Source organism: Carassius auratus, unplaced genomic scaffold, assembly GCF_003368295.1.
Source record: "Carassius auratus strain Wakin unplaced genomic scaffold, ASM336829v1 scaf_tig00015289, whole genome shotgun sequence".
Taxonomy (NCBI): Eukaryota; Metazoa; Chordata; class Actinopteri; order Cypriniformes; family Cyprinidae; genus Carassius; species Carassius auratus.
This window is the reverse complement of record NW_020524576.1, coordinates 117,140-145,101: the sequence shown is the minus strand read 5'-3', so window position 1 is coordinate 145,101 and position 27,962 is coordinate 117,140. Positions and strand designations below refer to the sequence as shown.

General features: G+C 39.0%; 3 protein-coding genes and 4 non-coding genes across 11 annotated transcripts; 6 read left to right on the top strand and 1 right to left on the bottom strand.

Annotated features, from left to right (window-relative positions):
- Window positions 1-424: 424 nt before the first annotated feature.
- On the top strand, window positions 425-4,717 carry LOC113074643 (heat shock cognate 71 kDa protein). Its single transcript, XM_026247470.1, has 9 exons — window positions 425-578; window positions 1,327-1,536; window positions 1,764-1,969; window positions 2,207-2,359; window positions 2,564-3,119; window positions 3,322-3,524; window positions 3,621-3,819; window positions 3,893-4,125; window positions 4,230-4,717. The coding sequence occupies exons 2-9, from the start codon at window positions 1,332-1,334 to the stop codon at window positions 4,422-4,424; spliced, it is 1,950 nt and encodes a 649-aa protein (XP_026103255.1). The 5' UTR covers window positions 425-578; window positions 1,327-1,331; the 3' UTR covers window positions 4,425-4,717.
- On the top strand, window positions 1,578-1,673 carry LOC113074668 (small nucleolar RNA SNORD14). Its single transcript, XR_003280688.1, has one exon. It is a non-coding gene; the product is annotated as a small nucleolar RNA SNORD14 (small nucleolar RNA).
- LOC113074669 (small nucleolar RNA SNORD14) lies at window positions 2,026-2,121 on the top strand. Its single transcript, XR_003280689.1, has one exon. It is a non-coding gene; the product is annotated as a small nucleolar RNA SNORD14 (small nucleolar RNA).
- Window positions 2,402-2,497, top strand: LOC113074667 (small nucleolar RNA SNORD14). The gene has a single exon (XR_003280687.1). It is a non-coding gene; the product is annotated as a small nucleolar RNA SNORD14 (small nucleolar RNA).
- Window positions 3,159-3,254, top strand: LOC113074666 (small nucleolar RNA SNORD14). The gene has a single exon (XR_003280686.1). It is a non-coding gene; the product is annotated as a small nucleolar RNA SNORD14 (small nucleolar RNA).
- Window positions 4,718-4,909: 192 nt separating the features above from the next.
- LOC113074642 (jhy protein homolog) lies at window positions 4,910-23,220 on the top strand. Of its 5 annotated transcripts, none has more exons than XM_026247465.1 (9): window positions 4,912-5,281; window positions 5,538-5,867; window positions 11,405-11,933; window positions 16,790-16,894; window positions 17,722-18,287; window positions 18,929-19,214; window positions 21,344-21,430; window positions 21,976-22,110; window positions 22,311-23,220. In XM_026247465.1, the coding sequence occupies exons 2-9, from the start codon at window positions 5,635-5,637 to the stop codon at window positions 22,509-22,511; spliced, it is 2,142 nt and encodes a 713-aa protein (XP_026103250.1). In that variant the 5' UTR covers window positions 4,912-5,281; window positions 5,538-5,634; the 3' UTR covers window positions 22,512-23,220. The 5 variants fall into 5 exon arrangements, with proteins under 5 accessions (XP_026103252.1, XP_026103254.1, XP_026103250.1 ...); XM_026247468.1 differs by having other exon boundaries at window positions 4,913-5,867; window positions 17,722-18,091; window positions 18,173-18,287; XM_026247467.1 differs by having other exon boundaries at window positions 4,910-5,867; window positions 17,725-18,287.
- Window positions 23,221-24,520: 1,300 nt separating this feature from the next.
- Window positions 24,521-27,682, bottom strand: LOC113074661 (brain-specific homeobox protein homolog). Its single transcript, XM_026247535.1, has 3 exons — window positions 26,848-27,682; window positions 25,850-26,040; window positions 24,521-25,732 (listed from the first exon to the last, which is right to left on the bottom strand). The coding sequence occupies exons 1-3, from the start codon at window positions 27,098-27,100 to the stop codon at window positions 25,493-25,495; spliced, it is 684 nt and encodes a 227-aa protein (XP_026103320.1). The 5' UTR covers window positions 27,101-27,682; the 3' UTR covers window positions 24,521-25,492.
- Between the last annotated feature and the right edge of the window lie 280 nt (window positions 27,683-27,962).

Here is a 27,962-nt window from a genome sequence, read left to right as displayed (position 1 = left end):
GAAAGTGCAGGCTGATTTCATTCACGATTCACATCATGGATAGGACAAACTGTTCCGCATAGACAACGGTTTCCAAGTAAGTTTGCGAGACTTAGGTCTCTGCAGAGCAAAAGTGGGCGTTTATCACCATGTGGGTGTTTTGAAACTGCTGGGTGTTTCTGAATCATGCAATCTAAATGATCCCCCTTACACAACCCCACCCCTAAATCTAACGTCACTATTACATCAACCAATCAGGTATCATGGTGTAAAACCACCTTGATCTCGTAACTCCCATTACTTTCCTGCAGAGACCTATACTTGAGGTTTGCGGCAAACCCGAGGGGGATGGTTTGGATTTTTTTAACCAGTTATATCCTTGGTTCTCCTGGTGGGCGTGGGTAAACGAAATATTCGTGTTTACATTGGTTCTTACCGGTTGAAATTTGAGTGATCTGAAATTTCATTGGCTCGGCTACCGGCAATATATAGTGTTCTAGAACGTTCGACCGGTCTCTCTTCATAGCAAGGCAAGGCAGTTTGTCGCCATTCCATCTCTCCAGCCGGCGTCTTCACCCATCTCAGTAATTTCCAACTTGGTAAGGTGTCCGGTCTATTTCTTTATAATCTCATATTGAATACTTGTTTCTATGCTTTCATGTAGTAGATCACTACTTCATTAATTACAAAGATGGCAGATTTTCTTCTCCTTTTTTACATGTGGAATATTTTCCGTATTTTCTGATTCTGTTGTTTGATATTTTACTAAGTTATATTTTAGAGTTTTCACCATCACATTTTTTCCCTTCCACCTTTTTTTATATTTCTTTATTATTATTATTATTATTATTATTATTATTATTATTATTATTATTTTTTGGATCAACTCAAAGATTAAACCTCCTATTATAGCCACTAACATTAAGTTTTAGTCAAAATGCCCGATAGAACAATACGTTAAATTCAAACCGCAACCGGCACTTCGTGATCTTGTCACGCGCCTCACCCGACCTTAAGCGTTGATCATTTGCTATTGGTCACACAATACTGCTTGGTTTTATTTTTCCAAAATGTACACAGACATGTTTGGCACAACAATAGAAACGTTTAGAAAAGTTGAATTTAAGACCGATTTCGATCAGTCTGATTTTGAATTCACCGTAGAATCTTCTAGATGCTCGATCCACGTGGTTTGACGCACATCCACACGTGCTCCAGGGCTTGGTGTTCTGTGGTTACACAACTGTCTATAGGCTAGTTAATGAAATCGTTCCATGATAGCTTTCCTTTTTGTTTTCCAGTGTACAGCATTAAATTAATTGTGTAATTTCCCCTTTTTTTTTTTAGAAACCATGTCCAAGGGACCAGCTGTTGGTATTGATCTCGGGACTACCTACTCCTGTGTAGGTGTTTTCCAACATGGAAAAGTTGAAATCATCGCTAATGACCAAGGAAACCGGACCACTCCAAGCTATGTAGCTTTCACAGATTCTGAGAGACTGATTGGAGATGCTGCAAAAAACCAGGTCGCCATGAACCCCACCAACACTGTCTTTGGTAAGTGATTTATTTAATACAATTTTCACTCCAAAAATAGTTCGCTATGATGAAGTTGATTCCTTGCCATTCGTAGTTTCCACCAGAGGTTGAAAGACCAAAGATGGCCCAAGCACCTTCCTTGGATGTCTGAGCGAAATTCTGACATTAGGCTTTTTTTTTTTTTTTTTTTTTTTTTTTTTTTTATTAACCCTATATAACTTGTAACTTTTCTTGCTCTCCAATAGATGCCAAACGTCTGATTGGCCGCAGGTTTGATGATGGTGTTGTTCAGTCTGACATGAAGCACTGGCCTTTTAATGTCATCAATGACAATACACGTCCCAAGGTCCAGGTTGAATACAAGGGTGAGAGCAAGTCTTTCTACCCAGAAGAGATTTCCTCCATGGTCCTTACCAAGATGAAGGAAATTGCTGAGGCCTACCTGGGAAAGGTGAGTCGGCTGTTTGTGGGGCAGCTCTATTGAACTCCCATTTGACTTGATGTGCTTCGCTGTGATGAAGTTGATTCCTTGCCATTCGTAGTTTCCACCAGAGGTTGAAAAACCAAAGATGGCCCAAGCACCTTCCTTGGATGTCTGAGCGACATGCACTATGCTGTAGTTTAACTGTAGTATTGTTGACTTTAGTTCCAAATGGCGGTTGGGATCTAATTTGTGTTGTCTTTGCAGACTGTTAACAATGCTGTCATCACCGTGCCAGCCTACTTTAATGATTCTCAGCGTCAGGCCACCAAGGATGCTGGAACTATATCTGGCATGAATGTTCTGCGTATCATCAATGAACCAACTGCTGCTGCTATTGCTTATGGTCTGGACAAAAAGGTAAAAACTTACATTATTTCAGTGTGTGTGGTTTTAAGTTTTTCGCTATGATGAAGTTGATTCCTTGCCATTCGTAGTTTCCACCAGAGGTTGAAAGACCAAAGATGGCCCAAGCACCTTCCTTGGATGTCTGAGCGAAATTTGAGTGTCATACAATTAATGAATGTACATGCAAATACTTATGCATTTAATTCCTCTTTTCAGGTAGGTGCTGAGAGGAATGTCCTTATCTTCGATCTTGGTGGTGGCACCTTCGATGTGTCTATCCTCACCATTGAGGATGGCATCTTCGAGGTAAAATCTACTGCTGGAGACACTCACTTGGGTGGAGAAGACTTTGACAACCGCATGGTGAACCACTTCATCACAGAGTTCAAGCGCAAACACAAGAAGGACATCAGCGACAACAAGAGAGCCGTTCGCCGTCTCCGCACTGCCTGCGAGAGGGCGAAGCGTACCCTATCCTCCAGCACTCAGGCCAGTATTGAGATCGACTCCCTCTATGAGGGCATCGATTTCTATACCTCCATCACCAGGGCCCGTTTTGAGGAGCTCAACGCTGACCTCTTCCGTGGAACCTTGGATCCTGTAGAGAAGTCCCTTCGTGATGCCAAGATGGACAAGGCTCAGATCAATGACATTGTACTGGTTGGTGGCTCCACTCGCATTCCCAAAATCCAGAAGCTGCTCCAAGACTACTTCAACGGCAAGGAGCTCAACAAGAGCATCAACCCAGATGAGGCTGTGGCCTATGGAGCAGGTGTGTTACTTGTTTTAATCAGGTTTTTTTTCTTGGCGTTCGCTATGATGAAGTTGATTCCTTGCCATTCGTAGTTTCCACCAGAGGTTGAAAGACCAAAGATGGCCCAAGAACCTTCCTTGGATGTCTGAGCGACTGCTGTCATTGCTATCTGAACATGTCAATTTGCCCGAGGTTCTTATTTCTCACTCTTCTGTTTCAGCTGTCCAGGCTGCCATCCTCTCTGGTGACAAGTCTGAGAATGTTCAGGACTTGCTGCTGCTAGATGTCACTCCGCTGTCCCTTGGAATTGAAACGGCTGGTGGAGTCATGACTGTCCTTATCAAGCGTAATACCACCATTCCAACCAAACAGACTCAGACTTTCACCACTTACTCTGACAACCAGCCTGGTGTGCTCATTCAGGTTGGTATGAAATGTTTGATTTCGGAATCTTCTATCCCACCTAATGCCTGTTAGATTAATTTAAATGATATCTTGTTTTAATTACCCTTTTCACAGGTCTATGAGGGCGAGCGTGCAATGACAAAGGATAACAACTTGCTGGGCAAGTTTGAGCTTACTGGAATCCCCCCTGCACCTCGTGGTGTTCCCCAGATTGAGGTCACCTTTGACATTGATGCCAATGGCATCATGAATGTTTCAGCTGCAGATAAGAGCACTGGCAAGGAGAACAAAATAACCATCACCAACGACAAGGGTAATTATTTTCTCTGCACCTAAATAAAGACTGTGGTGGCCACTTCAGAGGTTAACTGGAAGTCCATTTTCAGGTCGTCTCAGCAAGGAGGACATTGAGCGCATGGTGCAGGAGGCAGAGAAGTACAAGTCCGAGGATGATGTGCAGCGTGAAAAGGTGTCTGCCAAGAATGGTCTGGAGTCGTACGCCTTCAACATGAAGTCCACTGTTGAGGATGAGAAACTGAAGGGCAAGATCAGTGATGAGGACAAGCAGAAGATCCTTGACAAGTGCAATGAAGTCATCAGTTGGCTTGACAAGAATCAGGTAAGTTTGCTATCAGCTGAGACATTCAAAGTCAAGTGACACTTGGATTACTTTTCCAAGCTTGCACTGACAAACTTGACTTAATGTGTTCTGAAAACTTTCAGACTGCTGAGAAGGAAGAGTTTGAGCACCAGCAGAAGGAGCTGGAGAAGATCTGCAACCCCATCATCACCAAGCTGTACCAGAGTGCTGGAGGCATGCCAGGTGGAATGCCTGATGGTATGCCCGGTGGCTTCCCAGGGGCCGGCTCCGCTCCAGGAGGTGGATCCTCTGGCCCAACCATTGAGGAGGTCGACTAAGACATTCCAAAGCCACTGTGCTGCCTCCATAGCAATATTTACTGTTGCCCTCTATAGTTGGACTCCCCTAAAATGGTTACTTTGACGACGTTTTGGACGACTTCAACTTGCAGAGTGATTGTTGCAATTCTAAAAAAGGGGATTAACGGGTCACATTTCTAGATCACTGGGAACAGACTTTCTACCTAGATTGCACAACCTATTTATTGACTTGTGAACTAAGTTCATAAGCCTTATCAAACCACCTCAATGCTTTAAAGAAAACGAATAAAATGGTGACTTGTTCTCAATGATACCTGTCTGGTGTTTTTATTTCTTGGATAAATTGGTTGCCTTTTTGTTTAATTTACCTGAAAGTTTATAAAGTTTATAAACTTTTTTTTTTTTTTTTTTTGTCACTTTCCTTAGGGGGGTAGTGTTTTTAAATCTGTCCAGAGCATCATAATTTAGCTTTTTGCGTCCATTTTGGCTCTGTAACTACTGAGGTAGTGTATATAAAGACTTGTCAACTATCCAGTTTTTTTTTTTCTTTTTTAAGCAATAAAACCTCAGTCTGAATGTTTAAAACTGCATTTTACGCCACTGGACGTTACCAATAGTTTTACTTCCAGCATAGTTTTATATGTACATATGGTTTACATAAACACTTTCTTACTGAACATTAGCAGTTATGAGAGGTACGTAGTGGCCTCCTCAACCCTACAGCCTTTCTGTTAGACATACGCTTTGTGTCCGTCTGAAGGGCTGGGTTTGTTCTGCGCAAGCGTGGACCGCCAAGCGTCTGTTTCCACGGTAACATTTCAGCAAACGAAACGGTCCCTGACATTGAACGGCTCATCTTTCGATGTTTATAGCAGGTTGGTAAAAAAAAAAAAAAATTCTGGAGCAGATCATTGGATTTGTGTACGAGGTAACGTTAATATTTTGATGCCGTGGCAACGATTTACGTTATTTCGGCGTTTACATCACAGCATTGGTTAATTTACACCGCTAATTTGGGAGGTTCTTAAAGAACCGAGTGAACTATTAACATTTCACGGCCAATAACGTCGCTAGATAAATTAAAATCAATTGTGTTTTCACCTCTCCTTAATGTTGATTCTGTGACATTAGCCTTGAAGTCGATCGTCATAAAAGCCAGAACAACAACGTCATAAGCTGAACGGGCCTAAGGGACTGGAACAGACAAAAGTCAAATTCGACATGAACAATGACTAGTCCACGGAATAATGTGCCCGCTTTAGCTCTAATGTGGGACTCCACAACTAAGAGTTTGGTGCGAGAGGAGTACCAGCGAGAGCTCCATGTGAGAACTGACCTCATCTCTGCTGCTAAATCTAAACAACATGATGCGACTGACATTGAAGAACCAGATAATTGTGGTGTTTATGATAGTCTGGATCTGAAACCAAGAAAAATTCAAGGACAACGTGACCTTCTGAGGTAAGATAACAGTTTGCTATTTCTCCACCATATGATACTACTCTCATGCAAGCAGCAGAGTAAAGTTGACAAACTTGACATGCAGTAACACCAGTCTCCTCTCATGTCAAATGCTTTATTTAATCTAAAACTATTTTTAAAACCATTTTAATATACTTAATGTCTTCATATTAATTGCAAGTCAACGCTGAATATATGCTACTAATTAAATAGTTCACCCAAAATTTACGCTTTCTTTTTCTTCTGTGGAACACAAATCAAGATTTTCGGATAAATGTTTTTTTTTTGGGAGGGGTTTTTTGTGGTTTTTTTTTTTTTTTTTTTTTTGTCCATGCAGTGAAAGTCAGTAGCAACAAAATAGTTTTGTTACTATTGATTTTCAACTTATTTTATGTTTCAAAAAGAAAAAAGCCATACAGGTTTTGAACCAGGTTTTAAAGGGGTCATATGATGTGATTCATATTTTTACAGTGTTACAAGCTCTTGGTGCATAAAGAAGATCTGTGAAGTTGGAAACACTAAAGTCTCAAATCTAAGAGATATTCTTTATAAAAGTTAACAGTCAACCACACCTCCCTAAAAATATCTCTATGTGCGAAGATTTGCATAACACTGCCTGATGTTCACGCAAAGAAGGAAGGCTTTTATTCTCATTGCAGTATTGTTGTTGCCTCCGCTGCCATGTCGTATAGACGCTGTGTGTTTGGTTGTGATAGCGAAAACTACCTTGTTTGACCTTCCAAATGAGGACGATATCTGCTTTGTCATGCCTGGAGGCTGATCCGTGCTGGTCGCTGAGGAAATACATCAACTTTGCACTGTGGATCGCCGGATCGGCTTTCAGCGTGGACAAAGTTGAGTCCAGCCAGCAGTCGTCACATGTGGTTGCCGCAAGCTCCTTCGTAGAACCCGCCGGCCGCACCATTTTCAAGGCCGACCACCTCCGTTCACTCAAGTCAGCCTCCTCTCACTCTAGGCCGCGGCTCACTCTAGGCCTCCAGCCTTTGCTCACTGTTTTGTTGAGAAAGCAAAACTACCGTATTTTCCGGACTATAAGTCACACTTTTTTTCATAGTTTGGCTGGTCCTGCGACTTATAGTCAGGTGTGTCTTATTTATCAAAATTATTTTGAAATGAACCAAGAGAAAACATTACCGTTTACAGCCATGGGAACTTTGTTTGGCCTTCCCAAAAAGAACACGACTAGAAATCATGTTTATATCTTATTTATAATGGGTTTTAATGTTTACGTCTCGTCGCTCTGGCCGGGCAGGGCATCACAATATGTTAAGGGGCGTAACATTTCCGTCACACGCTTGAGGTATTCAGCCAATCACATTGCACTGGATAGCTGGACAATCTCAGCACACCTCACTTTTTCAGACTGATGAGGAGCATTGCGTAGGTTCTGAAATTTCTAACTGTTAGAGGAACTGCAGCCAGTCTCATGTTCGTTCTCAGTGCGCACGCTCGTACGAGCACGACCACATCAACCATTGACGCCGGTAGTTCTCTCTTTTTGCCACACTAGATACATTTTTTTTTTTTTAACTTACGAGGAGTGTCCGTGGGTGTCTGAATTGTGCTGCCGGAGGCTGGTCGCTTCTTTCCATCCACAGAGTCCATCTGAAAACACTATGGCCGCTGCTTACTATAATGGCTGGCGTGCCGTACGGTTGTAAGCCCAAGTAGACGAGAACGCGCATTAGGTCACATGTAGTGTATTTCCGCGTCAATTCAGGCCCGACTCCTCCACAAACAATTGAGTCTACAGGCTGATAGAGGCAACCGTGGTGGACAGTCGAGGTGTCATTCTTTTTTTACATCATGGTTGGCTCATACATGTACAAATTAAAAATCTATCTTAAAGATTTATTTAAGTAAAAACCTCCACATAGCTCCTTTAACAGGAACCCGGAAACATGAACACATTACTCCTATTTTGGCCTTGCTCCACAGGCTCCATGTATATTTTAGAATACATTTTAAGATTTTAATGTTTGTTTTTAAGTCTCTAAATGGGTTGGTACCCCAGTACATTTCAGAGCTCCTGCACATTTACACCCCATCAAGGTCACTGAGATCTTGTGATCAACTGTGGCTGAATGTGCCCAGGACCAGGCTGAAGACCAGAGGCAACCGCTCTTTTTCAGCAGTTGCTCCCAAATTGTGGAATGATTTACCACTGCATATTAAAGGGGAGGTGTTTAACAGAGTTTTTTAGACTGTTAAAGAGTTGGATTCCCATGCTAAACATGGACAAAGTTTCAAAAATTAAGTTGTACGTTTGAAGGAGTATTTCTGTTCCAAAAATATCCTTCCGGTTTGTCACAAGTTTCGGAAAGTTTTTTTCGAGTATGGGTCTGTGTGACGTTAGATGGAGCGGAATTTCCTTATATGGGTCCTGAGGGCACTTCTGCTGGAAGAGCGCGCGCTCCCGTATAGCAGAGCAGAGACGAGACATTCACTGACCAGAGCGAAAGCGAAATGTCTCAAAAGAAGTGTGTTTTTGGTTGCGAGGGCAAGAGAACCCTGCACAGATTATCCCCCCCCAAAAAAAACATCAAGTGACCAGTGGACGGAGTTTATTTTTAAAGAGCATCGACGGAGTTGTGCAAGTGTTTTTGTTTGTTCCCTGCATTTCGAAGATGCTTGTTTTACAAACAAGGCCCAGTTTGACGCCGGATTTGAATATCGTTTATTTCTTAAGGATGATGCAGTCCCAACGAAAAAGGGTCACGATCGTGTGTTGGAACCGCAGGCGGTGAGTAAAACTGCTTCAAATATCTCTGTGTTGTTAACTTAGCTATCGGCGCGTAAGCACATCAAGCAAACCTCTTGTACACCTTTAAAGAAAAAAAAAAAGATTACATAAATTGGAACTTAGTAATTTTCCAAAACCGCAAAGTGTAACGGAGACCAGCGAGTTGCCTGAAAAAAAAGGGAGGTTTACCTGCTGCTGATCTCAAGAGACCCACTAGCAACAGACGCTAGTGGCTGTAGCCATTTAGCCTCCTTGTTAGAGGAGACCCGGGTTCAAGCCCCGCTCGGAGCGAGTGCGAGGAGCGTCAGAAAGGACCCGGGAGAAAGGGGTAACATAAGCAAATATATACAGTTTCAATACATACCACATAGAGATGCTGTTGTAGTCATTGCTGCTGCTGCTCTCGTTCAGTTTCAGCCTCGGGATCTGATTCTGGATCATAAATAAACGGCTGAATCTGACTGTTAGCCATGGTTTGTTTTGGATGATGTTTTTTTTTTCCACAAGGTAATGTCACAACTACCAAACACTCTCAATGCAAAAGCCTACTCGCGCTTGTGATTCTTTAGCTCCGCCCACACGTCACGCCTCCAGCGGGTCGTGTTTTTCCGAAAAAATTGGCACAGACTATTTTTCTCTTATAAATATAATAAAGACTTTTTGGAGATATGAAGGATACAGTACTACTCTATAGGTACTAAAGATTAACAGGAGATTGAGTGAAAATGAGCATTTCACCCCCCCCCCCCCCTTTAAAGTTGGGCCCACCCTCCACACTTTTTAATCTTGTTTAAAAACACATTTTTATTCCCTGGCTTTTGACTCACCATAACAGCTATTGTGGTCTCCGTTTTCACTGTTACTGTTAATGCTATTTTATTTATGCTGTTTGTTTTTGTTTTATATTTTTATCTCTGTAAAGCCCTTTGGTAACCTTGCTGTTTGTTTAAATTGTGCTATATAAATAAAGTGGATTGGATAGTTATGAACTGACCACACAGAATATGAAGAATATCAACATATTTAGGAGTCAGCTGTCCACAGTAGTCCTTAAGATATCAGCACAATAACACACTTGAAAATTATCGAAAAGTATCTATTTTTTGTCTTTATCGCACACCCCTAATTAATGTTATTTAATTAATATAATTATTTATTGAAAATAATTGTTAAAAATAATATAATAAATACTTTTCACTCATCCAGTTTTTTAAAAATGTAAAGAACAATTTATACATTTATACGTTTTTTGAGAAAACTTGCATCTGAACTGTAAATTTTGCTTTTTAGAGTAATTTTACAGTTTAATATGGTACTATAGATATTGCCCTATCCTGCTTATATGGTATTCATTTTATTTGGGAAGGTCTTAAAAAAAGGTCTTAAAAAGTGTTACATTTGTGTAACATACATCACAAACAAAATGACTGAGCTCTTTGTGTTTAGCTGCTCTGGAAACAATCTAGATGACTGAAAGCTTTCATTCACATGTAATAAATAAAATGATATTCTTTGAAAATGATGTTTGCGCTTGCATTTTAATTATATAAAAAAAATATCCACTAATTTTTGTAATTTCCAAACAAGTACCATCATTTAGGGGAAATTAGAATTTTAGTTTGCAGGACATTAGCACAATAAGGTCTCATTCAGCAGTCTGTTATAAAGCAGTTGCTTTGTTGCCAATGAATGGACGAGCTCTCTGCGCTACTGAAACACAGATTGCTGGAATCTGAAGTGTGGATCACCGCATCTATCTCCACTCCTTCATCTCCAGCCTGACTGTTGTGTCCGCCACTCATATTCTGCCTCGGGATAAAAAATGAGAGGTGATAGTTATAATTTTTTGCAGACTAGATATAATGTGCTAAAGAGGTACTTAACCCCATGCATGTTTTTTTTATGATGGTTATGGCGAACCTCGACAAATACTTTATTGTCAAAATGGAGCAGAACTCTCATCATATTTTCATGCTCAAGATTGAAATCCTGCTAATGAATAGCGTGCAGCAATATTTGGCATAATATCATTCACGCTAATAACTACCCATTTAGTTTACATCCTCTTTACCGCATGCATTGTCTTTAAAGAGACTCAAGTCTCGCATTCAAACTGAAATGAGCTGGAAACAATAGTCTGTGTTTCCTATTACTGGATTTAATTCTGACACATTTATATTAGCACAAGAGAGACTTTGCATGTTAAAGACCCCGTCACAGCTGCAAACCCACAGCGCATTCTCAAGACCATGTCATTGGAATCATTACAGAGCCATTCCTTGCCCTTTTGCCCTCATTGGCTGAAGTGCTATGCATCCAGACAGCCTTGTACTTGGCATCATGGGATGTGAAGAGCATCTTGTACTATTCAGAGGCACACAACAAAGAGGCACTCTTCTAATTATTTTAATGAGATCTTTTCATCCAATGATGCTAGGAGCACATTAGGTTGTAGTTTGAACCTATTTCATATGTTTGAATTAGCCATTTGCAAAACTATCCTCAAATTGTGGTCTTCAGACTCATAGTCATTAGGGGTAAGGGAAGGCGGTGGGGGGGGAGCGACGACAACATGCTATTACCATTTCGCTTCGGCTGAGAAGTGTAGCCGATTTTTTTTCCTTGTGTTTTGATGGCTGTTTGGGGCATTCAGACTGTCTTACTGACAATGCCGAAAGCACTAAATGAGACATACCCAGCCTGCTTTTCAATTTAAAGCTCATCTTAAGTGTTTATAACTTTTTTCTTCTTAACTCTTTTTGAAATATTTCAGGGAATCTTCCCCTGAGGATGAGTACGCCGACTTGCGCTACAACCCAAACTGGAGGAAGAATCTGGAAGGGGATCATTTTCTCAACCAGCTAAATACGAGACATTCTCCCGACTCTTTTGAGGAGTCTGAAGACAGTCTTGAACCCTTGGAGAAAGTTTGTCTAGGTGGCAGGCAAGAATATGTCGTTGTCAGTAATCCACCCTCTACTCAGATGGACAGTGCTTTATCCCCAACACCTTCATCTCCTTTCCACCTGCACCCACAACAGGAAGACATTCTCAATTCCCCCGAATCAAAAAGTTCTTGCATGTCCTCTGAAGGCGCGCCGCAGGATAATGTAAAGCATCTGAATGTCAAATCAGTTCCTCCCCAGAAGAGAAGCTCTCGACATCCTTCTAATCCCAGGCCAGGGAGAGCTAGAGAAGACATTGTGGAACGTAATAAAGCAACTCTTGGTATCAACACACATAAGCAGGGGTCTTACCTAAAAGCTCGTCAGCAGGAAGATAAAACAGTTGAAACAAAGCAAGTAAGTATTTTTTAAATATCCGCAGGGAAAATAATATCCTTATTTCTTCATTTGTCTTCTCATATTCTGTCTTATAGGCCATGATTACGTTTAGTTTATGTATGCTAAACATTTTAAATGAATTATTTGGAATCATTGGTGACTGAATTGAAGTCCCATTGTTGACCACTAGGGGGTGCACTAACACAGCGTACAGCTCAATGTCAGTTGTTGCAAAGATATTTTCATTTTCAAAATTATTTGTATAATTATTTCCAATTATCCATTGTCATGACTTAAGTATTGCTACAGAACTACATAACGACCAAAAATAAATGAATAGCATAGTGACTAATGTCCATTGCTGTCAGTAGAAGGCATATGTTTTATAATAAACATATTTCATATTTAAGTTTTTTTTTTTTTTTTTTTTTTTTTAAGAGAACTTCAACATTCAGGTTAACTGCATTTATCGTTAAGTCCAATTGTGATTTAGTATGAAAAAGTTTTCTAACGTAATCTGTGTATTTTTTCTTATGTATTCAATTGTGTGTAGGTTCACATTTTTCTTTTCACACACAAAACATACATATCATGTCTAGCATGACCTGACCTTTATCTCTGCTCTTTTTTTAATCTGAATGAGTGACCTTGGTGTTTTCATTGCTCTCGTTTGAAGGAGACTACATTGCCTGTGTTGCGGAAATTAATTTGGCAGACACACAGAGTCTTCAGATGGAGCGGAGAGAAGAGAATGAATCATGTCTGCCTATGTAGTGCCTATTATGAGTTGATCTGCACAACAGTGGCTGTTAAGAACATCAGAGGGGCATGGTTACCAATAGGCTCTTAGTTATCAGTGCACCTGGCCCATGGTATAATTGGCAGGGTTGGCTTGTCTGCACAGTGTGGCCCACGTGTATTTGCTAAATTTAAGACCTTACCCAGCCCATCTGAGCCCAGTCCCACCTTAATGTCTCACATCAGCAGCATTAGCATAGTGAAGAGCCGTTAGCATTGTGACATGGTTAACGGAGCAAAGCTCTCCCTGCTATAGATGGTGCCTTAAATGCGGCAATAGTGCCCAGGTATGAATTCAGCGCATTGTCTTTCCAAGAAATATGGTGCACTGTAACGTTCCATTTAAAAGCCGGCATTGTACGTTTTAAGTGGCGGCTCATTGAAAAATTTTATATTTTGAGTTATTTTCCTCTCTCTTTGAGGAGTTCCCCAAGAAAATATTCTAATAATATCCATTTCAGTCGGGATGACCGTGAATATCAGTCAAGATCATTTTCAAAAGATTAAGAAGTGCTCTTAAACTTGTATAGATTTTTTTAAGCCATTGAAGGGGATCGAGAGAGAATCTTTGCATAACTCAATATGAACTCAGTATGCATGTATTTATTCCAATAGAGTAAATAAATGTTTAGGCCTTTTTCTGTTTATGAAAATATTTCCATTCAGAACCATTTTTATCCTAGGTACAGATGAGTTAAATGTGTTTAAATATGATCAGTAAACTAACCTAGGCACTAAAAGTTTTATTTTTATTTTATTTTTTTATAAAATGCACAACGCAGTGATGTTGACTTTTAAAATTTTATATATATATATATGAAAGTTCTTAAACACATTCATCTAAATTCCTCAGGAAGCCAGTCACACATGGCAAACTATCATACAACAAGGCTTTTGCAGTACAACATAACACATAAAGAGCAATCAAAATACTTCTACCACTTGGTTAAAGTTTTGCTTTTTTTGTCATTAGCTTACTATGAGAGGGAGCGCAAAACCCTCATACCTCACGTTCGTTATGTAGCTAAGTATCTGCTTGTAAATTTGATACACAGCCTACACTTTTGCCCTTTTATTTGTTATTTTGTGGCCCCGTTACCTTCAAAGGGAATAAAAAGCCCCTCAGCTCCCATCAGTTTTCGGCATCATTATCAAGGCGCGTCTGTGGGGCTTTTAAAAAGCCACTATTTACTCTTTCACAAACCCCTAACTCCCGATAATTAGCTGTGTTATTAAATGTACACAATCTCATAATGCACCAACTTCCAACTGGCGTGTGTGGGAGTGATGATGAGCTCCAGCAGAGACCCCTTTGATAAAGACAGAAGTAGCAGTGCAATCTTCTGTCATTGCACTCAGCCCCAATCCCTCGTCATCCCCCAGACCCTCACTTCAAAGCCAGGAACATAATGTACAATCTCTTAATAGCTCTAGACCAAGGCTCCGCGGCTCTCTGCCACTGTATACCCTACCTCAGTGTAAACACCTAATCAAGATTGCCTGGGCGGTCACAATAGCAACCAAATGCAATTCAAGAATTGCGTCCCTTTGAAGTCTTCATCGCAAAAGCTGTGTTTCCCAGTCTTGAGGAAAATGGCAAGCTCCAATCGCCTGACTTTGTTGTGCCACGTCTCAGCCCGAGAGGCAATTACGGGCCCCAATTTAACAGAATAGATATTACGCAGCTTATGAAGCTCAAAATGCAATTTTGTTTGATCATTTCCTCAATTTGATTGAGATTATTAAAATGGCGGACAAAAGGCATTGGTCATGGATGGGGCAGAGGTTGTGGCCTGCTGCGGCTGAGAGGACATGAAGGGCAGGTCTGTGATGTCTGCTACTCACACACCTGTTACAACAGAGCTCAATCTCTCTACTTGAAATGATACTTGCCTGATACAGGAAAATGAGCTGGATACGCAGCCTCCTATTAAACCTGCAGCATAGCAAACAACATATAACAATATGATTTTATTCTAAAAATATACTATTATTATTAAAATATACTAAAATATATTTTAATTTATAATGAGGGTCACTGCTGTAAATGTATTTCAACTTTGGATTGTGAAATTTAAATACCAATTGCTTTATAAAAAAATATGACGTTTCAGCCCTATTGACAAGATTCACAATTGAAGCATCGGTTCCATTTCAGTTCATGTCCAAGAGTTAGATTTGAATCAACCAATCCCCACAGGAATTTGATAATTTCCCCACAGGATAGATGATTTACTAAAAAAAAAAAAAAAAACTTTTACAGGTGCAGGTACAGTACGTATATAGAAAATAATCACCCCCCTTAAAATAATCACATTTTGTTGCTTTGAAGCCTGAAACGAAGACGAACCATTTTTGTTTTATCCAGCTGTATTTACTCAGTGCAACTTATAACATCCAAGTTAAACATATAACACCAACATGTCAGAAAAAAATACAAATAAAATCCAGAATTACTGAGTTGGAAAAAGAATAAATGAAGCCCGTATTTATAATACATTATAAGGATATTCTTAAGGCATTATAATGACTGCATAAAAAACTTTTAATATGTTGTATCATCTCATCAATATTCATAAGAACAGTTTTATTACATTATAATATTTTCTTATTTGTGGTTATAGCCTTTAAGAGTATGATGATTTATAACGCAATGAACACGTTTCATCCACTTTTACAATGGATTCTCATGGTTATAATGTGTTATAAGTCTCATATCTTGCTATCTTTCTGATGCTACTTAAAGCGATCAAAGACCACTTATAAGTGGTAGTAGTAGTAATAATAATAATAATAATTTTGTTATCTCAAACAGCCATAAGATCAGATATCAGATCTGATGAATGTGTAATATGACACATTTCCTTTGAACTATTTTTATTGTAATATCAGTTTGATTATTTTGGTGGTACCCTTTAGACAGCTGTTGATAAGTAACTCTGCAACTACATGTTAACTAGCAGTCAATGGAGTATAAGTATGTCTGCCACTTTAAATTTATGCCAACACTTTATTTTGTTGGTCAAACAACAGATAAACTTTTCAAGTACGTCAACTTGTTCTACCATAATAAAGTCTACCATTCTTGAGCATACTAATACTCTAATGAGAGTTAGTTGGCATGTAGTTGCAAAGTTGCTTATAGTCGATTGATTAAGGGTACCATCAAAATAAAATGTTGAAGACCACTGGTTTGGTCAAATATACAGATGCAGATAAATAACTGTCCACATAGTGTCTCTGGCCCAGTAACGTTGAAGGCTGTTTACAAATCAGTACCTTGCGCACATGGCCTTTCGCTAAATAGATAGACCAGCATGGCTGCCTGCTTATTGATGGATATGTTACAACTCAATCCACTCACTGCTGCATGTGTCTCTTTGACCTTCCTTTTTTCACGCTTTCAGAATTAGCCGCATGCATTCAGGGACGCCGCAAGCTGTCAATACTATCGATTGGCAAGAATTGTCCTCGGCCGCCAAAGTGACTGGAAGTTTACTAAATGATTTTCATTACAACATTAGCTGTAGATATTCTGCCTCTGAACGCGTACATTAAGAGGAATTGAGAGAGTGCACTGATGTAACGTGGATTTATCTAGACTCTTATCTCCGAACTGTTTGAGAGACTCATTTGAAAAAGAATCAATAAAACACTCTTCAAGACACATGTAGGTCAGCTCAGAGGAGCAGTAGTTAGTAATTAAGAATAAAAAGTTGATTTTAAAAAGTCAATTGGTATGTTTGCTAGACGCTCAGGGACAAATTATTTTTATAGACAAACCTGACTGTCTGTCAGCTCCATTTTTGAGTAGGTGGACAATTTATTGCAGCTGTCAACAAACATTTACGCCAAACGCAGTGTGTAATTTATCGCCCAGACATTTCTTCTCATACTCATGGATGTCTTTGTTTCGTTCTCACGCTGCACAGTTTGCCCCTGTTGTTTGCAGTCAATAGTTGAATATAAATGTGAGGCGAAATAATAGCATTTCATCGACAAGGCATCAGGTGAATTGTTAAAAGGAGGCTTATCAAGCAGTCAACCCTTTTCCTTCTTTTTTTCTCTTCTCACAGCCCAGGCAAACCTCCTACGAGACTATCAGCACTCATAGCCCGGAGAGTCAAGACAATGTCTCGGATCCCGAGCTGATGTGGCTCCAAAAAACACAAAGACTGAAGGTAGGGCTCACTTTATTGATTCCATCCATCTCTATCTGTGCAGATGTAGGTGGGTCTGCTTGGCACAATCCTTTGCCTTAATGCATAACAGTCTGCGAGGGCTTCCTCTCAAGATGAAAATGTCTGCACAGTGGGCACAATGTCACCAGGGATTTCATTTCTGCTGTGATGGACGCAATTTCTGATAGAGTTGTTCAGGCACAATGGAGCCTCTGAAATGTCTTGAAAAGGAGCCTGTGCCGAGGAAATAGAGGGAATGGAGAAGCATCATTATTTTGAGCACTTGAACGGTCACCTTAATGCCAGCAAGCAGAGAAGTGTAAATATTTTCCCATTAAGAATGGTGCAAGCTGGTGTTGGCTAAATCAGAAGCATTACATGCTGAGGCACAGCCTTAGACCACACAAGAATAATGTTCGTCGGTCCCCCCATGAATGCCAGGCTCTCCACAAAGAAACATATAAATGCTCCTGTCTTTCTTCTCTCTCTGTTATGAAAATATCAATGAAGCCACAGTTATATAAGGACATATCTCTGCTCAATGGGATGTATTTTTTGTAGCGAATTAGAGTATGAAGGACACTGTTTCCAAAATCTTTGTCATGACTTGAAGTTGAAATGTAATTTTATTTAACATCATTTTTGCAAATCGATTTTGCCCAAAGAACCCTTGTCATACTTTGGAAAATGATTTAATTTATGCTAATATCATCCTTTTGTGCCTTCAAAATTTGAAAAACAACATCTAGATTTTAGCTTCAGGTCATAACACAGAAAATCTGCTTTGGTCAGATCTTATTTGTCTCCTAATTTTTACCCAATTACAGCAGAGCCATAAAGAAAAGAAGGAACTGAAGAGGAGGGAGCGATCCAGCAACCAACAAAATCAGCTCAAGCCAGCTGAATCCAAACCCAGAGCGCACCTTGAACCCCTTACAGAGAGACACATCATCAGCGCAGATCACCTGCCACAGGACTCTGAGGAAGCTTACACCCATGACCCACCACAACACCAGTCCGGACATCCATCTCACACTCATGCTCCACCGAACCTCAACCTTAACATAAACGTCCACACACCTGCCAACCACACACAACCACTGAATATTTCCCAGAAAGAGACCCTATTTACTCTTGTTTCTCAAGCTCTGCAATGGAATAGGACTGATCTATTTAACCCACCCATTTTACAACAAGGTTATCCATTTTACCCTTATGTGCCTCCTAATTCAGTAGGGCGGATGGGATTGGCTCCAAAAACTGTTGTATCCTCACCAGCCCTCAAGTCTGGAGTGGTACAAGCCGTGGACAGAAGTGTTGCTCAGTGGCATGCTGGGAAACCTACTCCCAATACATTTGAGAAGACATCATTCAAGAATCACAACAGACTCAGGCAAGTCCAGAAACATACTTTATGCAAGTATTTAGTATATGTTCACTGTATTGTTTTTAAGGCTGCAAAGTGTCTTTTTTTCAGTCAGCTTATTGTGGGTCAGTGTTGCTCATATTTTGTCTTACCTGTTGATTTACTCAAAAATGCAATTCATACATTTTATTACTTGAATACACCACTTCTACTTTTTAATTTCTGAATTTAAATTCATATTAATATTTTGTAGACACCATTATGTAAAAAAATAAAAATAAATGTTAGGGTGTCATAATAAAAAAAGCCTCATTAAAAATGACCATAAATTCTTAAAAACAAAACTTATTTACTTTTGCATGATTTTTTATTAATCTCTAATTTTAGCTTCAAGACCATTTCATATTTGAAATGGTATCATGTTGTGCATCCAACATTCAGGGGGGAAAAAAACTTATAAAACAGGAAATTATATAATTTAGAAAACCCCTGCAGACACTCATAAGTGTGTTATGGTCATTAAGTCTCCTAAAACATCAGATTAATTGACATTTTTAGGCAAAGAGAGAAATTACACACTGCAGCTTTATATAAACTGACTTTATTGAATTTAGAATATACAACATGCAAAATATGTACCCTAGGTCTTAGCATTCATGTTTCCATAGGATACCAGTGCTAAAATTGCCCATGTCTTCTCAAGTGGAGGCCAGCCACTATCCGCCTGAGTTTTTGCCCATTGATGAGGAGAGCGTGGAACCCCGTGCGCTCCCAACACAAATCTCTGGTCCGTACACAGTGCTGCCCCCTATAGCCCAAGCTAACTGCAGCGAAACTGAACTCTGCTCGGATAGATCAGATCAGCAGTTGAATCCAATCCAAAGAAGCAGCTCAGAAGGTTACCTTTCACAGATGGAAAAGCACAGACAGCTGAAGGCAAATTCAAATTATAAGGTGTGTATGTGTGTTTACTTAAGATTTTTTTTTGTTTATCCTTTGTCTAGTATGTTACTGGTTTTACAGCCTTTAGTTTTTGGTCTTTAAAATAAATGTAAAAATGAAAACATGACATGTTGCATTTATAATATATAGATTTTTCTCACAGTATACAATTTTCAATCAATTTTAGTAATGGAGAACCTTGTAAAGAATCATATTTAGGGGTCGGTGGCATCCAAAAAGTTTAAAACGCCTTATTTAAACCAATTATCGTAATAAATAGCTAAACAAGTAGAATAATAACTACAGCGCCCAGTTTATTCTTACTAAACATCTTTAAATTGCCATGACAGTATCTCAATTGGGCCTGTTGCAGATGTAACAATTATTGTACGGGCCGATTCAGACAGCAGGTTAATTGTGTAAGTAATTGAAGACACTCTTAATTGCAATGAGATGATGATATAAGGCACGGTCACAAAGACGACATTGAAAAGCGTTAGAGGATAAGTTGATTAAGCAGCACCCCCGTCTGTGCGGAGCAGGACTGGTGAGATGGTGATTTGCATTTAATGATGGCCTCTTTGTCCTCCAGCACCTCGAGTTCTGCAGGAAAGTCCCTCTCAGGAGCAGACTTAACGCCATTTACACAGAGAGGATATTTATATTTACTCAACAGTTGTGTATATGTTCACTAGAAGGAGTGAAGGAAAGTGCACCCAAATATTACAATTATGGCAACACTTATTCATTCCAAACCTGTACTTTCTATTGTTGAACTGTTTTTGTCCATATAATTTAAATGGGGTCCAAAACAACATCGAACAATTTGAATTTCACTCTATTGATAAAAACATATATTCTAAATTTGGCTGAAAATGTACTCACCCTCAGGCCATCCAAGATGTAAATAAATGTGTTTCTTTGTCTAAACTGATTTGGAAAAATGTAGCTTTATGTCACTTGCTCACCAATGGATCCTCTGCAGTAGATGGAGGCCGTCAAACATCGCAATAATCCATAAGACTCTGATCCATCAGTTCATGTCTTGTGAAGTGAGCATGTTGCATGCAGCTGCATGTTTATAAACACATTAATCATTAAAACCTTTTAACTTTTTTTTTAACAGAACCGTTGCTTTTTGCTAACATACAAGTCCTTTATCTATAATATTGCTCTCTCCAATTAAAAAAAGTTGTCTCATCTGAATCAGGAGAGTAATATTCACAGATCAAGGACCGTTTACAAGCGAAAACAGAACAGAACAGTTCTTAACAAATATGTCAGTGGATTTGGATGTGAAGACAACAGGTGATGGACTTCTGCCAGAATCAAAGATGGCTTAAAGTTAAAATGCCTTAATGGTGGATTTGTTTCTTACAAACACGCAGCTTTTCATTTCACAAGACATTAAGTAATAAACAGCCATTTTGTGGATTATTGTGGTGCCTTTATCAGCTGTTTATACTCTTATTCTGACAGCACTGGATCTGCTGGTGAGCAAGTGATGCAATGCTAAATTTCTCCAAATCTTTTTTGATGAAGAAACAAACTCATCTACACCTGGATGGCCTGAGGATGAGTAAAGTTTTAGCAAATTTACATTTTTGGTTGAACTTTTCCTTTAAATGATGAGATTTTATTTTTGGGCGAACTATCCCTTTAAATTATCGTATTGTCTGTAGTACTATTATGCTTCTAGATCAGAAAAATTCTTAGTTCTGTATGAACACATCACAATTTAAGGGTCATTATGTCATGGAACACATCCACTTGATGCTGTGTCCGGATTATACGGTTCTTAAACCATAAAACCGATTGCTTTCCTGGGAGCAGCTTGCTCTCCTCACCTTGCTGTGCCCGCCATCATGTCTCATAGGATTATGGGATAAATTTATAAAACATCTAGTGTGGCAGCCCAAGGGGAAGCAGATCAGAGTGGAAAACAGCTGTCCTGCAGTGTCCATGACCAATGGCTGAGTCCTGAGAATGCGAAGGAGCCCGACCTGATTAGTGCTTTTGTTTGCAGATTGTTGCATGAGTGCACTTCAGGATTAAGACTGTTTTTCTCACAGTATCTTTACTATTTAAACAATCATGTGGATAGTAAATAAATGTATATGCATTACAAAATGTCTTCTCAGGCTTATACACTAAAGGACTACAAAAACATGAAACAGGAGGTGAAACTTGGAGGTCTTGGACCAACAAACACAATACCAGAAGCTGTGGTAAATACTCGCTTTAGATTGTATAAAGACTTAAGCATCTGGCGATATGCATAAATAATGTTGTTTAATCAGAATAATGTGTGTGTGTGTGTGGAGACTTAGGAGAAAGACTCAATGGATAATTGGTGATCTCCTTGTTGAATATTGATTTAGCTAATCCCTAATTGCTCCGTCCAGTTGTCAAGTGTGGCTGTGTCTCAATAACCCCTTCTCTTTTCATTTCCTCGTGAATTTAAAAGACTTGTGTTTATGAACACAATAGAATTGGACCAACTAATCTAATGAGCATTGACTGAGTCGTTTTCCAGCTCGGCTGATGTACAAATTTTCACATAAAATAACTGTTTTTGCACCGCTCACAGCCTGAGAGAGGTGTTAACACTGATTCTGAAAGGGATGATGAGTTTTATTTGGTTTTGTTTGCCGCTGTTGAGTAGCTTCATGGAGGGATGTACAAAGAAACAGAGGGGCCTTAGAGGAGAAATGGCTTAGGTAATTAAAGCTCCCTTTTGAAATCTTGCTGCTCTTTCTTTCACTGCTGTTAGGCAGAGAAAATTAGACGGCAGAAGCTGTATTCAAATGTGATCCGCGAACAGAACAAGAAGATAAGTAGGATTCCCTCTCTGTCCGCCAAGGACCCAGTGGGCAGTGACAATAAGGACACCGTTCCCAGGAGGAAGGTAAGAGAATCTCATTCTGAAAACAGGAGCTTTATTTAATCCGTAAATCATAAATTGTATGTCTTTCATCCAAAGTGGTTTACGTCTGTGTATGTCATCATATATTTATTTCATTTTCATCTTTTCATTCTAATTGAGGCCATAATCTTGTATGGTTACTTTTTTTATCTCAAATAATTTTTCTGTTTTATTTTGACCAGGCTTTAGAATATGCCAAAAATATCGCAAAGCCCAAACCCCCTCCAAAGCCAAAAGATACACCCAGAGAGCAGAACGTGAGCGCACAACCTCAATATCCACAGGAAATGGACCCATTCAATTTGGCCACTTTGGAGATGTTGAGACGGCACGAGGAAGAGAAATGTGCCGTGGCTCGCTTCAGAACCATTCCCGCCATTTAATCTAGAGCCTTTATTCACTAAAAAGCAACATGTACATGAGTTATATCAATTGCACTTCTGTAGAATCCCTATTTTTCCTTGCTTTAACTCTTGTGTGTTGATGTTGTGTGTACTGTATATGCATAACACTCAATGTAATCCTGCTCAGTTGCACAGCACTGGAAGTGGAACAGGTGTTTAGCACATAATCAACTGTGTACTCATTTTAATTGTTCAATATAAAGAAATCTCGAATGAAATGCTGTGGGGTTTTGTTTGCATTATCCTGCTATTTTTCCCCTTGTTTCAATAGGTCTGTGCACGAGAGCACCGATCTCTTCAAGCACACCTGGATGCACCGTTAACCCAGTGTAACATGCCGTTTTCTGTCAGTTCCCGGCTATTAGTCTGATTATATCCACTTTCGCCTGCCCTTTTCTTTCACCAAGAGAAAAAAATAGGTCAAATAAGGATGACACTTTGAAGCCTCCCTTATTAGAGCCCACAAACTTGTTTTCTGTATTTTAAAGTGATAATTTTCCCCCTAAAACAAGCTCAAGCACCTATTTCTTTAATGGAGGCTTTAGATCGTTATCAAAGAGCTATTTACTCCTATGTAATATTTTAATTAGATTATAGCCTCTATTTAACCCATCATGTCTGCTTTGATACTCTGTGTTTTCAGTGTTAAGCCTCAGAGGCGAGGCTAATAAATGCTGGACCTTTTGAATTAATGAGAAATGCTGCCTTTCCAGACCGACTCTCTTTTGCATCTTTTTTCACTCTCTCTCTCTTTCCTGCCATTGAAATCAGTTAATTGAAGGGGTCTCTCTCAACCGCACATGAAGGAGGTTGAATTAGCATCCCTTTTTACGGATTGGGAGCCTGAGGCAGGCTTTGATCTGTGGACAGTGCTGAAGGAGGCAGCAGGGCCCTGAAAATGAGCTGATGGCTCTGCTATTAGAGCAACATGCAGATGCGTCCATGTGTTGCAAAACGCTTAATCTTTTAATTGATCACCTTCAGCATGGCCTATTCTCTTGCAGTGTTTTATTTTCTCCGACTAAATCAGAATCACGTTTTGAAAACGACATGAATTGCTTTTTTTCAAAGGGTGGAAGTGTGCCACGAACCCTGTTAGAGTAAAAAAAAAAAGGGGGGGGGGGGTGAATGCTACCTACCCCTCGCTACACGCGTTAACATAAATATTTGATTAAAAAAAATCAGCTTTAGAATTATTTAGCAATAAAAATAATAACTTCGTTATTTTTAGGACACCTGTTGCGTTGCAAAAGATACTTTAAGAGGAGTCTAAATAAATGTTATCAAACATGCTGCGAAGTAGCCTTCTTGTTAAGAACTAAATCCTCTCACCGGAAGTCAAAAAAGGTTGAAGCCATATATAGCCTACGCGTCAACAGTGTTTGTAAATAAAGTTTCAGTAACAGCAAGTTTTCAGAGTGCGCTAACAGAACAGAAGTCGTCATAGTAGGTAACCATAGCAACGGCTGAGCGATCGCTCTGTTTCGGACAGTACTTCAAAAAGGTGTCCTACTGTTGGCCAATTTGTAACACGTTATTATAAATTTACAGATAAGAAATATAACAAATACATCGATTGTAAAACAATTCGTCGCTTCGAAATATATTTACCTTTTAGAGTGTAGCCTATTTATGTAGGCTACGGAAATGTTATTTTTATATTTTATATTTAATTTTATAATTAATTTTAAACATCCGTGAAAGTCGAGTAGTTCACACACTGAAAAAAACGAAACTGCAACACTGTTATCAGACTAATCAAATGTAGGCTATGTTCTTTATGTCACCTCAAATTAAAAGGCTAACTGAACACATGGTCCAGTGAGTCAAAGCAAAGGGCATTTTAAAACTAGCCTATACTTAGACCTACACGACATAGGAATAATGTTATAGTCAATAAGATGCACAATTTGAGTTTAAAAAGGTTTATCGACTGTCATAGAACAATTCCAATATTCTCACGCCATACCTATACATAATACTTTCATACAAAAAAAAAATGCTCATTCAGACTCAGACCTCTGCTGTAAGGTTAATTTCAGAACAGGGATTGATTCAGTAAAAAAAACACCAACCACTGAGCCCCATATTCTAATACTTAAAGTAAGTTATTGCCATTTATCTATATTTAGCTATGTGTCCAGTTTGTATAAATGATAAAGAAAGCGGGAAAATAACGTTAAAGATAACGAACAAAGAGCAGAGCTTAATTATGCATCTGTATCTAGATGCAATTAGTTTTTATTGACAAATCAATTGATCTTCCATGTGATTTTTTATTTATTATTATGGCTAATATTACTCCTATGTTGTTATTGATAATGTTATTAATATTGACGTTATGTATCTGGACCATTAGTATATTCGTTTCTCTCCTGTTCGGAATTGTGATAACCCACAGCTTTCATGAATTTGAGGAAATTAGGAATTAGGAAAAAAAAAAAAAAAGACGTAGCTCATTTAAGAAATGTCAGATGATTCAGTTAATGTACATTTGTTTATACACATTATGTCACAGTTTTAGAGTTCATAAATATGTCAGTCCACAACATGCCAACAAATATCATCGTCCCGCGAAAGTGCTGAAAATGTCAAATGTTACACTTTAGTTGGAATGAAAATTGTTACATATCTCGAATGATTATTTATCAAGTACATATCATAAATCTATTTACAGACTGTCAGTAGGCTACGTTACTTACCATCCATTCCAAATTTACAAAAGGGTCGTCAGACACAAAGCCATGACTATAATAATAATAATAATGTTGAATAGACACGCATCATTTTAATGTCCTTGAGCTGTCCATAATTTTCTTAAGCGCTTGAACAGTAGGCTATAACATTAGACTAATGCTCTCTCTCTCTCTCTCAAAAAAAGAAAAGAAAGAAAGAAAACAATATATAATTTCCTATCTAAAAGACTGTAATTAATATTCACAATTTTGTCCATGATAATACTAGAGTAGATGTTCAGGAGAGCAAATGTCATCTTCAATATCGACATCATCTTCATTGTCATCCAGCGTGTATCTGTCCGGACTCATGCCGTTTTTACCGTCTGTACTTTTCTCGTGCATTTCGCTCTCGCTCGTGTTCTCCAGCGATCTGTCTACATCGTTTGGGGTTTTTTGGTCGTCTTGTGTTTTCCTCAGTTGTTTTTTATGCTTCATCCTCCGGTTTTGAAACCACGTCTTTACCTACGTAAGGCAAACGAATTATAAGCCTTAATGATCTCCTGATTCGTTTTCATAAAAGTTTTGTTAACACGTACGACCTTAATATATATATATATTATTTAACAATAGCGTTATTACCTGTGTTTCCGATAGACTGAGCGCCGTGGCCAGTTCCACGCGCTCAGGTGTGGACAGATATCTCTGGATCTCGAACCTTTTCTCGAGTCCGGATAACTGTGAGTCTGAGAATACTGTCCTGGCCTTTCTGCGTCTGCAGTGCTTCCCTGGTAATTCGGGATGATGCTGAAATAATGCAGGCATCTGCATTCCTTTTGCAATGGGAACATAATGGTAACCATTAATACATTTTGTTCAAATTTAAAATTAAGCTTGCAGCCTTGCAGAAAAATGTCCATGTTTATGTTTCAGTCGCGTTTTAAAGTTAACAGCACAGTGAATTCAAAACGGAAAGCGAAAAACACGTAGGCTACAACATAAATTAGAAAAATGTATTTCTTATTTTAATCGAGCTGATTTTTTCCCCTTAAATAAATAAACCAATTAGAAAAAAGTAAACGAAATAAATGCTGTTTTAATGGGAAAATAATCCTAAAAAAATAAAAGCCATAGGCCCAGATATTACAGGCCCAGAAATATTACATATAGTGTATTATTATTATTATTACCCCGATAAAAACATGGTTCTATGCTATAAGATCATGCTAAAAAGTGGTTACTAAAAATTATTTACGAATTTAGAAAATACAATCGTGCAATCGGATACAGTCACAGTGATAAAACCATATTAAATAATACTTTGACTTGAATAAAACCAATTTATTTAAACACGAAGCTAAATTTAGGTTAATTGATATCCTATAATATTTGGAACTTGGCTGTTTTTTCCACTGTACCAATTTACAATACATTAACTTTCAGTATATGGAATGATTTCTAAAAGATTAACTTGACTGACGTAGGCCTGTTTAATGTTTTTGTTAGCGGTCATATCTTCCATTTATAGCCATACAGACAAAATACATAAATAAAACATACATCCATTAAATGTATTTAATATGCACAATTCTTCACTTCATGTAAAAGGCCTGAGTTTAAATGTAACGACTGCTACTTACCGGAGGTGAAAAAGTACGGATGGTGTTCAGGTTTGTGTAACGGATGATGCGGATGAGGAGCCAGTATCGGCGTAGGCATAAGTGGATATCCATACTCTATAAGAGGCATCCGGGAGGCAAGAGAGTTTGAAAAGGGCGAGGGAAACACCTCTCGCAAAGGTTTAGGTTTATGTAGTAAAATATCTTCAATGAAGAACGACGTTGACCTTTGAGCCGGCATCTGGAGGACGGGAGAAGTATAGTTCAGATTCATCTCAAAAGTAAAAAAAAACAACAACAACACGGACAATCCGTGGAGCTTTTGATGCCTGTGTCACAAACAAAAAAAATCACTCAGTTTGTCCCAGTCTTCAGGACCTTTAAAGCTGGAACGTAGTCTCGTTGGCAACCTGTGCACGGTGGCACAGGTACATTACTATTTATTTGGATCGAGACTGACAGCAGCAAATCAGGAAGTAGATTAGCACTCAACCAATGGCGCGATGGCTGGGCGGAGGATTGAACGACTTCTTTATGGATTAATTATGCAGGCGGCTGGAGGAGCGGCAGGGTCGCTCCCCGTGGTGCTGAAAAAGCCTCGCTACAAGAGCCCTGTCCCCCGCAACAGTCACTCAGACATAAGCCTGCACTTTCACTGTACACTGGCTTAAAAGGCGCGTGGACCTGTCAAGAATCTTAACAAAGGGCTGGCAGCGTTTAAAGAAGTCAGAATAATGCTCCGCACGCACCTGTTAGAGTCCATCTGAAGCTTCGGTTACCACCGTTACAATTTAAACTCGTCTTCGCCATTTCTGTATTTAAATTTTCTTTCGGATTGTTACCTCAAAAATGTACAAAAACCAAACAGAACAACAAATTATTGAGGTTGAAAAAAAAAAAAAATCTTGTTATATATTTAAAAAAAGACATTTCGGATCGCTATTAAAATTACCAACTTAAAATAATTATACAAAACAGCTAATTATATGTGAATTGAACCCAACGTTATACATTTTAAATGTTATAATGCCACTTCTTTCAGTTATGACCGTTACAAATAGAAATTTCTTCGCTACCCTTATACGAAAATTAACTTGGTTTTACTACAAAGACAACAAATTAACCACGGTTTCGCT